Source organism: Panthera uncia, chromosome B1 (genome assembly GCF_023721935.1).
Source record: "Panthera uncia isolate 11264 chromosome B1, Puncia_PCG_1.0, whole genome shotgun sequence".
Lineage (NCBI taxonomy): Eukaryota > Metazoa > Chordata > Mammalia > Carnivora > Felidae > Panthera > Panthera uncia.
Genome location: NC_064811.1, coordinates 332,568 through 344,810, shown reverse-complemented (window position 1 = coordinate 344,810; position 12,243 = coordinate 332,568). Strand labels below are relative to the sequence as shown.

Below are 12,243 nucleotides of genomic sequence, written 5' to 3'. Positions count from 1 at the left end.
CAGCACTGGATCTCCGGACATCGGGCCAGCTCCCCTCGATTCTCAGGGTCCTGGGCGTGGGTGCTCGTGCAGCTTGGTGAGGATGGCTGCAGTCCTGACCTCCTTGGATGTTGGCGTAGACGGTGCTGTGACCGTCTGTGACAGCCTAGCTCCCTCCTCTTGCCACCTGAGCTTCACTTTGCCCTGATCTCTGTTTGTGAGTCCGTGTAAACTAGGGCATGCCAGCAGTTGTGAGCTGTATGGAACCTTGCAGGCTGGACTCGTCAGGCACGGAGAGATTTCCGGGCCATTCTTTAGTCATCTTTGTTTCTGCCTGCTGTTTCCAGCTTCCTGATGTCCTTTCTCTTCCTCACACAGAGACTATTGCCAACGTCGATGTGATCCCATTCTCTCTTCTGGATTTTCCTTACATTTTGTCGGGGGCGCCCACAGGGGTATGTCACATTTTGCTAGCTGGGATGCTTAATGGCTAAACACAGTTGTCTTTGGGGCTGGTATGGAAACAGAACGGCATTTCCCTGAATTAACATGGGGCGAGGGAGTGGTACAGGGCGAGAGAGCCGACCTGTCCGGTAGCTCTCCCGACCTCAAGTTCAGCTTGTCACGTGGCCACCCCTACTTCCGTTTATGCTCAGTTTGAGGTAGGAAACCACACCAGCTGACCGTTCACCTTATTCCTAAAGGCCTGAGGGGATGTTCTGGCTGCAGCATCAGCACACGCTGCTTTTCCACGTGGGTAAAAAAAGCAACAGATTTTGGGTGTGATTTGGTAAAAAAAAAAAAGCAAACAAAAAAAACAGCAACCCAAGGTCTTCAGAGGTGAGGCCAGAACCTCTATTAACATTCTGAAGGGTGGTATCTGTTAGAATGAGTGTTCCCTCACATCAATTCATTTATTCTGAAAATACCAGACAATTGTCTTGTTTTTTAAGAAATCCATAGTGGACAGTGGGTGGTTTTTGCTTCCTGGAATTAGACACACCCTCTGATGACAGGACCGCACAGCCCTGGGGGATTGTTGGGACAGGACAGGCAGTGGTGAGGGGTCCAGAGGGCCAAACTGAGGTGAGAGGGGAGAGAATGTGCCCCGGGGTGGGGGTGAGGTTGGGGGAGGGGTAATCAGAGCCGGGAGGTGGGTCTTGTGGAGCAGGAAGCTGTCACCGTTTAAGTTGTTTAACACCAGGACGCAGAATAAGGAAATGGGACCAGCCTATGTGGTTGTGCAAAAGAACGCACTCCCTTTGCTATCTAGACAAGTCGGAAGATAAACATAACCAGTACAATTATGATCTGTAGATTTCCTCTTTATACATTTAACAGCTGGCGTGTAGCCTTTAAAGTTGTGAAGCCTCTTTCGGAACTGAAATGTTGAGAAACTCGTGTCAAGTCTTTCATGTAAAACATCAGCCTTGGAACGCGGGAATTCTTGCTGTCCTGTGTAAACGTGGGGAGTTCCAAACTCAGTCCCTTGGGTACAGATGTTGACAACTTCAGACTTATTTAGGGTTCAGAAGATAATAGACATCCTGTATATCCTGTATATTTCTACAGGAGTTGGGAATGTATTTAATAATAATCAAATCAGATGTTTGTACTTAGATAAGTATCCTCACTGTGGGTGATTAAGTCTTTAAATAGCCCTATATCAGTTCGTGTCAGGTGTTGCCCCAGGTGAATTTACGGTACACCACGTTTTGCCGTCAATGGTTTAGGAAGAAAGCATTGTTTTTTGCATCTGTAATATGAAATGGGTTGTGGACAGAACTTGGAGCCAGATAGCTTCCTAACCTTTCAAAAGTTGGTTTTAAGTTTTCATTTAAAAAAACAACAAAACAAGTTAGTGGGAATAACACCCACGTCAGAGATGCTGAGTCCAGGCAGATTCTAGAATACAATCCTTATGTTCTCCTGTTTTGGATTTTGCACATTCTTGCTTCCTGCGGTTAGAAGAGGTAACGGGGCACCTGGGTGTCTCAGTTGGTTGAGCGTCCAACTCTTGATTTTGACTCTAGGGGCCATGGGATCAAGCCCTGTGTTGGGCTCTGTGCTGAGCGAGGAGCCTGCTTGAGATTGTCTCCCTCCCCTCTCCCCCTCCCCCTTCTCTCCCTCCCTCCCTCTCCCCCTCCCCCCTCCCCCCTCCCTCCCTCCCTCCCTCCCTCCCTCCCTCTCTCCCTCCCTGCCTCTCTCTCCCCCTCCCTCTCTCCCCTCTGCCCCCCTCTTCCCCCTCTCTCCCGCCCTCTGTCTCCCTCTCTCTCCCCTGCTCACGTACCCTCTTTTTGCTTTCTCTCTTTCTGTCTCTAAAAATAAAAATTAAAAATTGAATTTAAAAAAGAGAGGTGACAGAGGTGATGGCTACAGCCAAGACAAGGGTTTTGTCATGCAAGGTGAGTCCACCTCTCCCGTGACTGCTTCACTCTGGCTGCACTGCTAGTGAGGTACACGAGGTGGTGTGTGGGCTTCTCTTCTGAAGATGAAACCAGGCCACAGAGCCGCCCCGCCATTTATGCGTAACTAGTCACGTGTGTTTGGTTGGATGTTACGTGAATTTCAGTCAGCATCTGTTTGCTGGAACGCCGTGTGCCACGCGTGGTATCAGTGGTCTTTGATAAACCTAGCGTGGGTCCCTTGTGTTCTCTGGGGTCGGTGCTGGCTTGAGAAGCCGTGAGGGCACAGTGCACGCTCACCGTGGGCCCTCCACTCCTCTGCCTCCTTGTCTGCAGCCGGTGTGGGGACCGGCAGGGCACAGGGACGGTCATGGGGCTGTGCGACAGGACTCTTGCTTGGGGGTGTCGGGAACCACTGAGGTTGGCGTGACGGAGGGAGAGGAGCGCTTGTTGGGTCAGGACACGCTCTACAGGCGTCCACGGCAGAAGACGTTTCCCTCGATCTTAAAAGACGATCAGTGGTCACAGCACGTTCATTTATCGCTCGTCGCTCTTTTCACATAGGAAGCGTGCCTGGTCCCCGAGCCCTGCGGCTTGGTGGCCTTCTTCTAGGTCATCTTCTCCATCGCCCACCACGGCTACTCTCACCCGGGGAGGGGTGCTGAGTGGCCCTCTCTCCAGACACCTGAGAGCACAGAGGGGCCAGGTCTTTGCCGTGAGAGCTTGGGCACTGATGCTAGTATTCAGGGTGGTGTCGTCCGATTTTGTGTCTGATCAGTCGCCCTCTCCCAGCTCCCCTTACCGCACCCTCTTCACCTGCGACTTGGCGACTTGATCATCAGCCCCTCAGCCGTGGTGACGAACACCTAGTGTGAAATAATAATAACCAGCGTAACACTGTTTACGGAGCTCTATTTGGTGGACACCGTGCCTGGTGCTTCACGTGGACTGCGAGCCTGACAGTGGCCGAGCTAAGGCCGGAGTAGCTTCCCAGAGCCTCTGGCCAGTGAGTGGTGGACTTGGGCCCGGGAGCCCCCGGGAGGCTGGCCTCCTTGGCATCTGCTCGAGTGTGTCTGGTCACCTGCATGTTGGCCCAGGTCAGCCTGTGGAGTGCATCCTGAAGGGAGAGAGGCGTGGAGGACGTCAAGGTCAAGGAAGCAAGGGCGGTGCACCTGTCTGAGGCAGATGGAAGTGGGCGGGGCTGTGGAGCCAGGGTGGGAGCTGAGCGCCAAGGCCCTTTGCTCCGTGCCTCGGGCGACTGCGGCAGCAGGCGTATGTAATTTCTCCAGTTTCTTTCTGTTGAGGTGCAGGTGGCTGGAGTGGGACATCACGGGGGCGGTCACCGTGGGAGGGGTTACCTTGGGGGGAAGTCATGGTGGGGGGGTCATGAGGTGGGGGCGCTATTGTGGGAGGAGGTCACCCTCCCTGAAGGTCACCGGGGGAGGGGAGGTTGCCTCGGGAAAGGCTGCCGTCTGTCTCTCCGTGGCTCGGCCTGTTCCTCTCTGTGGACTCCTGCCGTCTGCACGGTCACTTCTGCATGGTCACGTACCCCGAAGATGTGTGGTGCCGATGTGAGGATGTGACGTGGGTGACAGGATTCTGTTCCTTTTGTGAAAGTGTTTCTTAGAAACAGTGCTGACAAAACGTGGTGAATCTCCCGGATTGTTCCTCGTGCCGTCGTATCTCTTCCTGGTGCTCACGGTCTTCCCCGCCAGTTCGCCACCTTACGTGGAGGCCTGCCAGACCCCAGTGTCCCCACACCATCCCTCATGGTGATGGGCAAACACGTGTGGGCTTGTGTGGATTTGCCTTTCTCTGATTTACGAGCTGGTGCGTTTTTCGGTGCTTATTACTTACTCAGGTTCCCCTTCTGGAATGGTGCATCGATGTCCTATGCCTACGTTTCTTTTAACTAACGACTTAAATTATTGGCATACAGAAAGATCTCCAGAATGGAACTGCTTTGGTGAAGGCTTACACCCGTGTAGCCAACCACCTGAAGAGATAGAGAACAGCTGAGCGACCCCAGGAAGCCTCTCGTGGCCCCCAGCCCCTTTCCCCGCTTCCAGCCAGCCACCGGCTCCAAGTCCCCTCTCTGCCAGAGTGTCATGCACATGGCGTCACAGCTCGAGTGCCCCCTCTGGGCCAGCTGTGTGGCTCTGAGGTTTGTTTGCTCGCCTGCAGTGTGTTTTCTCAGGTAAAGTGCCCAGGAGGGGGATCTTTGGGTATGAGTTGGATGTAGGATGAACTTTACGTGAACACGGCTAACGCTTTCCAGCAGGGCTGCGCCGATTTGCACTCTGGCCGGCAGGCCCCGGGCTCCCGTCTCCACACCCTCGCCGGTGTTCTTCAACGTCATTTCAGTTCTTTCTGTCTGTTCTCGATGTGCACGCTGGTGCGTGTCCTCGGGTGTGCGTGCCCGTCCTCGGCTGTGCATACGCTGGTGCCTGTCCTCCGGTGTGTGCGCGCTGGTGCTTGTCCTCGGATGTGCGTGCCCGTCCTCGGCTCTGCGCGCACTGGTGTGTGTCCGCAGGTGTGTGCACTGGTGTCTACTTGGCACGGGATTTACATTTACCTGATGATAGTGTGAACACTTTTCTCCTGCTTGTTAACCAGTCACATATCTGTGTGTGTGTGTGTGTGTGTGTGTGTGTGTGTGTGAAATGCCTAAGTCTTGTCCATTTCCCCTTGGGCAGGAGTTGTGGGAGCTTTTTATTCCAGATGCAAGTCGTGCATTTTATATAACAGACATGCGTGTGCGTATGTGGGGAGGAGGAGGGAAGCCACGGATGGGGTCGCTGCCGTCCCTGGCCAGCCTGCCTTCGAGGGGCAAGGGTCTGGCCCCGACAGTTGAGGTACCTGTGCCTGTCTCCCAATTCCAGAACATACTCAGAATGAATGCATACAGCAGCGTCTTAGCAATGCCTGCCCTTTCGTTTCTCGAGATGTTTTATTCAGCAGTAATATTTTTATGTAAACTTGCAATTTTGAGAAAAGTGTGGGTTTATTTATTTGTAGTTTTAGGAAATGGCACCAGCATATTTTGCCCATTTCCCTCAGTGGTAACAACTTGAAAAACTAGTCAGTGTCTCGACCAGCATCTTGACATCAGTAGAGTCAAAAACACAGAAGTTTCCATCCCCTTAAAACCTATGTTCTTAATGCTGGGAACCACTAATCAGGTCTCTGTCTCTACAGTTTTAACATTGTGTGTGTATCCTTTTGGAATCGGCCCTTTTCGCTATTAGTGTCTGGAAATCCACCCAGGTGGTTGTGTCCGTGATCTCATTTTTATTGGTGAAGAGTATTCGTGGTGTGGGTGGCTCCATCTCTTTAGCCGTTCACCCGCTGAAGGACGTCTGGGTTGTTTCCAGGTGTTTTTTGGCTGTTAGAAATAAAGCTGCTATAAGCACTTGTGTTCAGGTTCTCATTTTTCTGGAGTGAGTGGCTGAGAGTGCAGATGACCGACTTGTGCGGTAGCTGCAGACCTTGTTGTCTAGACCTGCCGGCCTGTTTGCAGAGCGGCTGTGTCCTCTTACACTTCGGACCAGCGGCAGACGAGTGTGGTGGTCTGCTCAGGCCGCCATGGCGCAGTAGCACAGTTTCAAGGCATAAACGACAAGAATTTGTGTTTTCGGTTCTGGAGGCTCCTGTCCCAGATCATGGCACTGGCAGCGTTGGTTTCCCGGGCAGCCTGTCCCCTTGGCTGGCAGACGGCACCTTGTCTGTGCACGTGGGTGGAGAGGGACCCCGGTCCTGCTGGGTCAGGGCCCCACTATGATGACCTCACTTCTTTAATTGCCTCCCTGAACGCCCTGTCTGCTGATCCAGTGACACTGGGAGCTAGGGCTCAACGTGAGGAGTCTGTGGCCACAAAGAGTCACCCAGTGTCTCCGTGGCCTTGCCAGTGTTTTGTGCTGTGTTCTGATTTGATCATTCGAGCAGGTGTGTACCAATAGCTTATTGTGCCTGCAGGTGCACCTTCCTGGAGGATGACCATGCACCTGCATGGGCGGAATGTCTCTGTGTGTCTTTTGCTTATTTTATTTTATTATTTAAAAAATTAAAAAAAATTTTTTTTAATTTACATCCAAGTTAGTTAGCATATAGTGCGACATTGATTTCAGGAGTAGATTCCAGTGATTCATCCCCTACATATAACACCCAGTGCTCATCCCAGCAAGTGCCCTCCTTAATGCCCATCCCCCATTTAGCCCATCCCCCCACCCACAGCCCCTCCAGCAACTCTCAGTTTGTTCTCCATATTTATGAGTCTCTTCTGTTTTGTTCCCCTCCGTGTTTTTATATGATTTTTGCTTCCCTTCCCTTATGTTCATCTGTTTTGGCTCTTAAAGTCCTCATATGAGTGAAGTCACTATTTGTGTCTTTCTCTAATTTCACTTAGCATAATACCCTCCCGTTCCATCCACGTAGTTGCAAATGGCAAGATTTCATTCTTTTTGATTGCCGAGCAATAGTCCATCGTATATATATATATATATATATATATATATATATATGTACCACATTTTCTTTATCCATTCATCCATTGATGGACGTTTGGGCTCTTTCTATACTTTGGCTATTGTTGGTAGTGCTGCTATAAACCTTGGGATGCATGTGTCCCTTCGGAACAGCATCCCTGTATCCCTTGGATAAATACCTTGTAGTGCAATGGCTGCATCGTAGGGTGTCTGCTCACAGCTCTTAGTGTCATGATGTAATTTTCCACCGTGGGGAGCTAGAAGAAGCTAAGCAAATGAAACCTAAAAACAAGAGAATTACAGGGATTTTCAAAGGTTTAATCAACTCTTACTTAGTCACAGTGTATTCATATATCGTTGGGTTTGATATGCTGAAATTTTACCTTACGCAGAATTAAAAATTTGTTGGGACGTCTGGGTGGCTCAGTTGGTTAAGCCTCTGACTTTAGCTCAGGTCACGATCTCCTGGTTTGTGAGTTTGAGCCCCACGTCGGGCTCTGCGCTGTCAGCACGGAGCCCACTTTGGATTCTCTGTCCCCTTGTCTGCCCCTTCCTGCTCGTTCACCCCCCCCCCCATAAATAAACATTTAAAAAAAGGACTTTTTGTGTTCGTGTGATATTGGATGTACTTTAAAGTCGTTTCGGGGCATTAAGGCAGTGCTGGCCTTCTGTTCTGGGGGTAGTTGCTCCTGTTAATTTTTCCTTTCTTGCTCTCACTCTCTCGGTGATCAGTTTATCTAGAATTTATCAGTTTCATTTTCTTGTTTTCAGAGGATGTTGGCTTTCAGAAGCTTTGGTGTTGTTGATTTTCTCCATTCTTTCCCTCACTCATCTCTGTTCCTGTGTTGATTTCCTTCCTGTCCCCAAAGCGGGATATTTAAAAGACAGCGTCATATAAATGAGGGTCGTTTCTGCAGCAAATTGCTGGCCACAAGCCCGGTTTGTATTTCACTTAGTGAACGTATTTTTGAAGCTTAATGTCAAGGGAAGTCAGAGCACTGAACTGACCTGTACGTCTTTCTAATTTTCAGGAGGGTTTGCGTTTGTGTATGAGGCTCAAGACCTGGGAAGTGGCAGAGAGTACGCCTTGAAGGTAACGAGGGCGGCACTTGTGTGGGGTTTGGGCCATTTTAAGTAGATCTCTAAGTTTCCGGAGAGTCATCCCTAGTATTTAGTTTGCTTTTTTTTTTTTTTAAACAGTCTGTCCTGTTTTTTCCCTCTGAGGGCGAGGCCATCAGCAGTTGCAGAACACTTTAAGCTGTGGCTTCCGACTTTGTGGCGAGGAGTGACCCCGGTGCCGACTGCCAGAAGGAGGGTTCCACAGATAGCAGGGGGTTGAAAGTCACTGCTGTGAACTCTGTGTCCACAGCTTGGGGGGCAGGGGCCTCCCGGGGCCGTGCAGGTGCCGGTGCCAGGGCTGCTGCTGAGGGGCTGCCTGACTTTGGAGGTTCGGAACAGAGGCCCGCTTCTCTGCCGGCGTCTTCTCCCATTTTCCTTGATTTTCTAACTTTGCTGTAGCCTCTTTGGAGAAAGCCTCCTATTTTTCATTTTTCTGGTGTCCTTGGGTCACAAAAGACCATTTTCAAGGGTCTTAACCTTCTGTCAAATTTTTACACGGGCCAGATGTTAAAATACAGGTAAGCAGGTTAAGCTTTTAGATGCGTTGTATTTATTCTTCTGGGTGTAGAATAGAAAGGTAAACACTCCTTAATCTTTGTGTTTATTTCCCGATACAGAGGTTATTGTCTAACGAAGAGGAAAAGAACAGAGCCATCATTCAGGAAGTTTGTTTCATGGTATCCTTTTCCCGGGACGAGAGCACGTGCGGTCACGTGGGGAGGCCTGCGTCGAGCTGCGGCCGCCCGCTGCCGCCGGGCCGCTCTCTGGCTCTTTCGGACACGCTAAAATTGGCCTTCTGCCTTCACTGGACCTGTCTGTAGAGTATTGGTAGGAGAAGGTTTCCTTCCTCCTCCTTCGCTCCCAGGGTAACAGTCAGAGGTTCAGTAGCTTTGCGGCCCGGGAGTCTCCGTGCTCACGCAGGATTTGCTTCCTGCTCTCCGCCCTTCTGTCTTCCCCTTAGTGAGCGTGGCGTGCCCCGCTGCTCCGGCTCTTGCCAGGACCCTTGCTGGGCCCGGTTCTAGTGGGCCTCCGTGTCCCTCCTGGTCAGCAGCCCCTCTGTCCCTCACCCTGCCCCCGGCAGTCAGGCTGTCGGGTTTCTGTGCACGGCTCGTGGGTCTGTGGCGCTTCTCTGGCGGGCTCTCAGCTCTGGCACACGTTCTCCCTCAGCTGGGCTCTTGCCCTCTGCTGTCAGAATGTGTTCTCTTTTTTCTCTCGAAGCTCTGTGTACCGTGAGCCTGCGGGCTCTCGCCTTGCAGAGGTTTGGCGGGCTCATTCACACCCGTGGCGTCCCGCACCCGCACGTGCCCTCTGTCTGCTGTCCTGCCTGGCCCGTGGTCAGGTGCGTGTGGCCAGCGTGGTGGCGGTTTTCACCCCCACCTTCCCTCTCCGTTCCCTCCTCCCTGCCGCCTGCCTTACTCGCCCCCCCCCCCCCCCCACCACTGCCCTCCGTCTTTCTGCTCCGATGTGCTGGGACTGTAAGGTAATTTCATTCCACACTTTGACTTTAGTGTCTTAATGTCACATGTATATTTGTTTTTAAACGTGCAGACTTACGCATTCTCCTTTAACAAGACACCTGCAGAAAAAACTTTCTGGCCACCCCAATATTGTCCAGTTTTGTTCTGCAGCATCCATAGGGAAGGAGGAGTCGGACACGGGGCAGGCCGAGTTCCTGCTGCTCACCGAGCTCTGCAAAGGTAACGTTTCCTTGGAGTCTGGACCACAGTATTGTCACGTGGTTGAGCGGTCAGGTGTAACGGACAGGGTGGGGTTGCGGCCGTGGCCTTTGAGGGCACGTGACCTGCTAGGTCAAGCACTCCCCGTGTTCTTAGACTCCTGAGTTCCGTCACAGGAGTAGGAGGGACCCAGGCGCCTTCCAGAGAGCTGTAGGGGCAGAGTGGCTGTGTGACTGTGTGTGGATGGTGCCAAGGGAGCGCGGGCGAGGGGCGTGCCTGATCCCCCAGGCAGGGCGCAGTCTCTCTGCCCTGGGGAGGGTCAGGGCTCACGCCCTCGTGGGGCGTCTGCTCTGTGGGTGAGGCGGCAGTGAACCCGGCGAGTGCCTGCCCGCTGGAGCTCACGGTCTTGATGTGCGACGCCAGACAGCACAAGTTGTCCGAGAAGAGTGGAGGCGGGACTCGTGGGGCCGGGTGGGTGCGGACGCCTGGCCAGGACCGTCTGGAGCCAGAGGCGGGAGCCATCGGCCGTCGTAAGCCGGGTGCGCTTTCCTGTTGGTCACCGCTAGTGCGTGCCGGGAGACGAGAGGCCTCAGCCCCGTGGCCACAGGCCAAGGGAAGCAAGCGGCCCAGCCGAGCGCCGTGCCCACGAGAGGAGTGCCGAGAGGAGCACTCACAGAAGGGAGCGGCGGGGGCTGTGAGCATAGGCGCGGGGAGGAGTGGTGATGCAAGAGGACAACGCGGGCGCTGTAGGTGGTGTGAGGGCAGAGGCGTTGAGCGCGGTGTGCACGGCCAGCAGTGGCCAGGAGCCAGGGTGAGGAACCATCCAGGGGCAGGACGTCCCTGTTCAAGCGTAGGGGAGTGAGGTTTTCCTAAAAGTGGGGGTTTGCGACACGTACTTCTCTTTTCTGAGAAAAGCTTCCTGCATCGGGCATCTTCTCGCGCCCAAACACCTACTTGTTCTCTCCTGAAGGCTCTGCGGGGCCTCCTGGGTCCATCCCGCAACGTCCCCGACCAGCACCCTCTTTGTGACGCATACCGTTTCTTGACCACAGATGTTGGCGCACGGAGCTGCTGCGAGCTTGGCGATCCTGTGGTCGGGGTTGTGGAGTAGGGGGTGCCAGGTGGAACCCCCAGTCAGTACGCGTGAGGCTGCACGCAGCTTCCCTCTGCCCCGGGGGCCCCGCTGCTGATGCTGGCCGTGCCTCGTCCTGCGTTCCTCAGCTGGCACGTCTGGTTCGCTCACCGAGTCCTCTGTTCATCTTCAGGGCGCTCAGTGCTTCTGGGTCACTTTCATGCTGCGTTTTAGAAGGCTGTGGGTTCACCAGCGCCAGCGTCCCTCCCATGAGAGGCAGCAGGTGTGGGGCCTGGTGGTGGCGGCAGCGTGGTTCCACGACGGGGCAGACCCACAGAGTGCAGCCCTCGGTGTGGTGCTGCGTGGGCCGCCAGCCTGGGAGCAGTGTGAGAGGCTGGGGGTGCTTGTGGGGGGGGCGGAGGGCGGAGGGGATCTCAGGGAGGGGTGTGGGTGCCAGCCCCACTGAAGGAGGGCCTGGGTGCGTGCTCACCGAGCCCCCACCCATCGCCGGTCCTCGCGCCCCACGCTCGTCCTCCACTGCGTCCTCTCCAGCTGTCCTGCCACCTTGGGGATTGTTACTTTTAAAAAGTTTCCTTTAAATTCTCGCTGGACCCAGAGGCCACTGAACTGTGAACTGACGTTGTGACAACCTCCCCCCCCCCACCCCCCCCTTCCCACCCCGTCCCCACCGCCACAGGCTGGCTCATTCCCATAACTCCAGGCAGCTTGGTGGTCAACGTGTCACCCTTGCTTTGGACCCTCTGCGATGCCTCGTGGGGCCCGTGCCCTGCCTGCCCTGTCTGCATCACAGGGAGGGCACCCCATCCCTCCTGAGAGTGCGGGTGCAAGGCTGGGAGGCAGGTGTGGCTGGGGGAGAGGGGAATGCTGGGGTGGTCTGGTGGAGTGAGGGCCAGGTGGGCTGGTGTGCAGGTCTGGAGAGAGGGCAGATCCTTGCAGAGCCACAGCAGAGGTGGCCCTGGCGGGGCAGGGTCAGACGTGTGTGGGGAACCGTGGCTGGATCACCAGGGTGGAGGCTCCACGGCAGATGGGTCAGTGGGCAAGAACGTGCGGGTCCTGAGCCATGTTTCCCTGTTCTGAAAGTTGCAAAGGTGGTGCAGTTATGAAAGAAATCCAAACCCCTGGGGAGTGTACGAAGTCCACACTGTTCTCCCCAGGCGCTATGCCTGTTCAGAGCAGCTAGAATCTAGTTCGTGTTGAAAATCGTGTCTGTTGGCACTACCGTACGCAGGCACAGGGGTTCAGTGACTCAAGCAGATAAAGCAAATAGACCGTAACCAAAGTCCTCAGTGATGGTTGGGTAGTCCCGTGCGAAACTGAGGAAAGAGGCCAGGGAAAGGGTGTGATGGCGCAGACCGGGAGCTGAAGGAGGTGAGACAGGAAAAGCGTCCCAGCTGAGGGTGCAGCATGTGCGAAGGTCCTGGGGCAGGACGGAAAGGAGGCATGTGGCTGGAGGGGAGTCTGTGTGGGGATGTCACAAGAGATAAGGC

At 54.0% G+C, this 12,243-nt stretch overlaps 1 protein-coding gene across 1 annotated transcript in view; it reads left to right on the top strand.

Moving 5' to 3' along the window:
- The window catches only part of GAK (cyclin G associated kinase), a 52,980-nt gene that overhangs the window by 671 nt on the left and 40,066 nt on the right, over positions 1 to 12,243 (top strand). Inside the window, 3 exon segments of the mRNA XM_049630122.1 lie at positions 7,900 to 7,961; positions 8,605 to 8,664; positions 9,570 to 9,684. Coding sequence (XP_049486079.1) covers positions 7,900 to 7,961; positions 8,605 to 8,664; positions 9,570 to 9,684 — 237 coding nt within the window.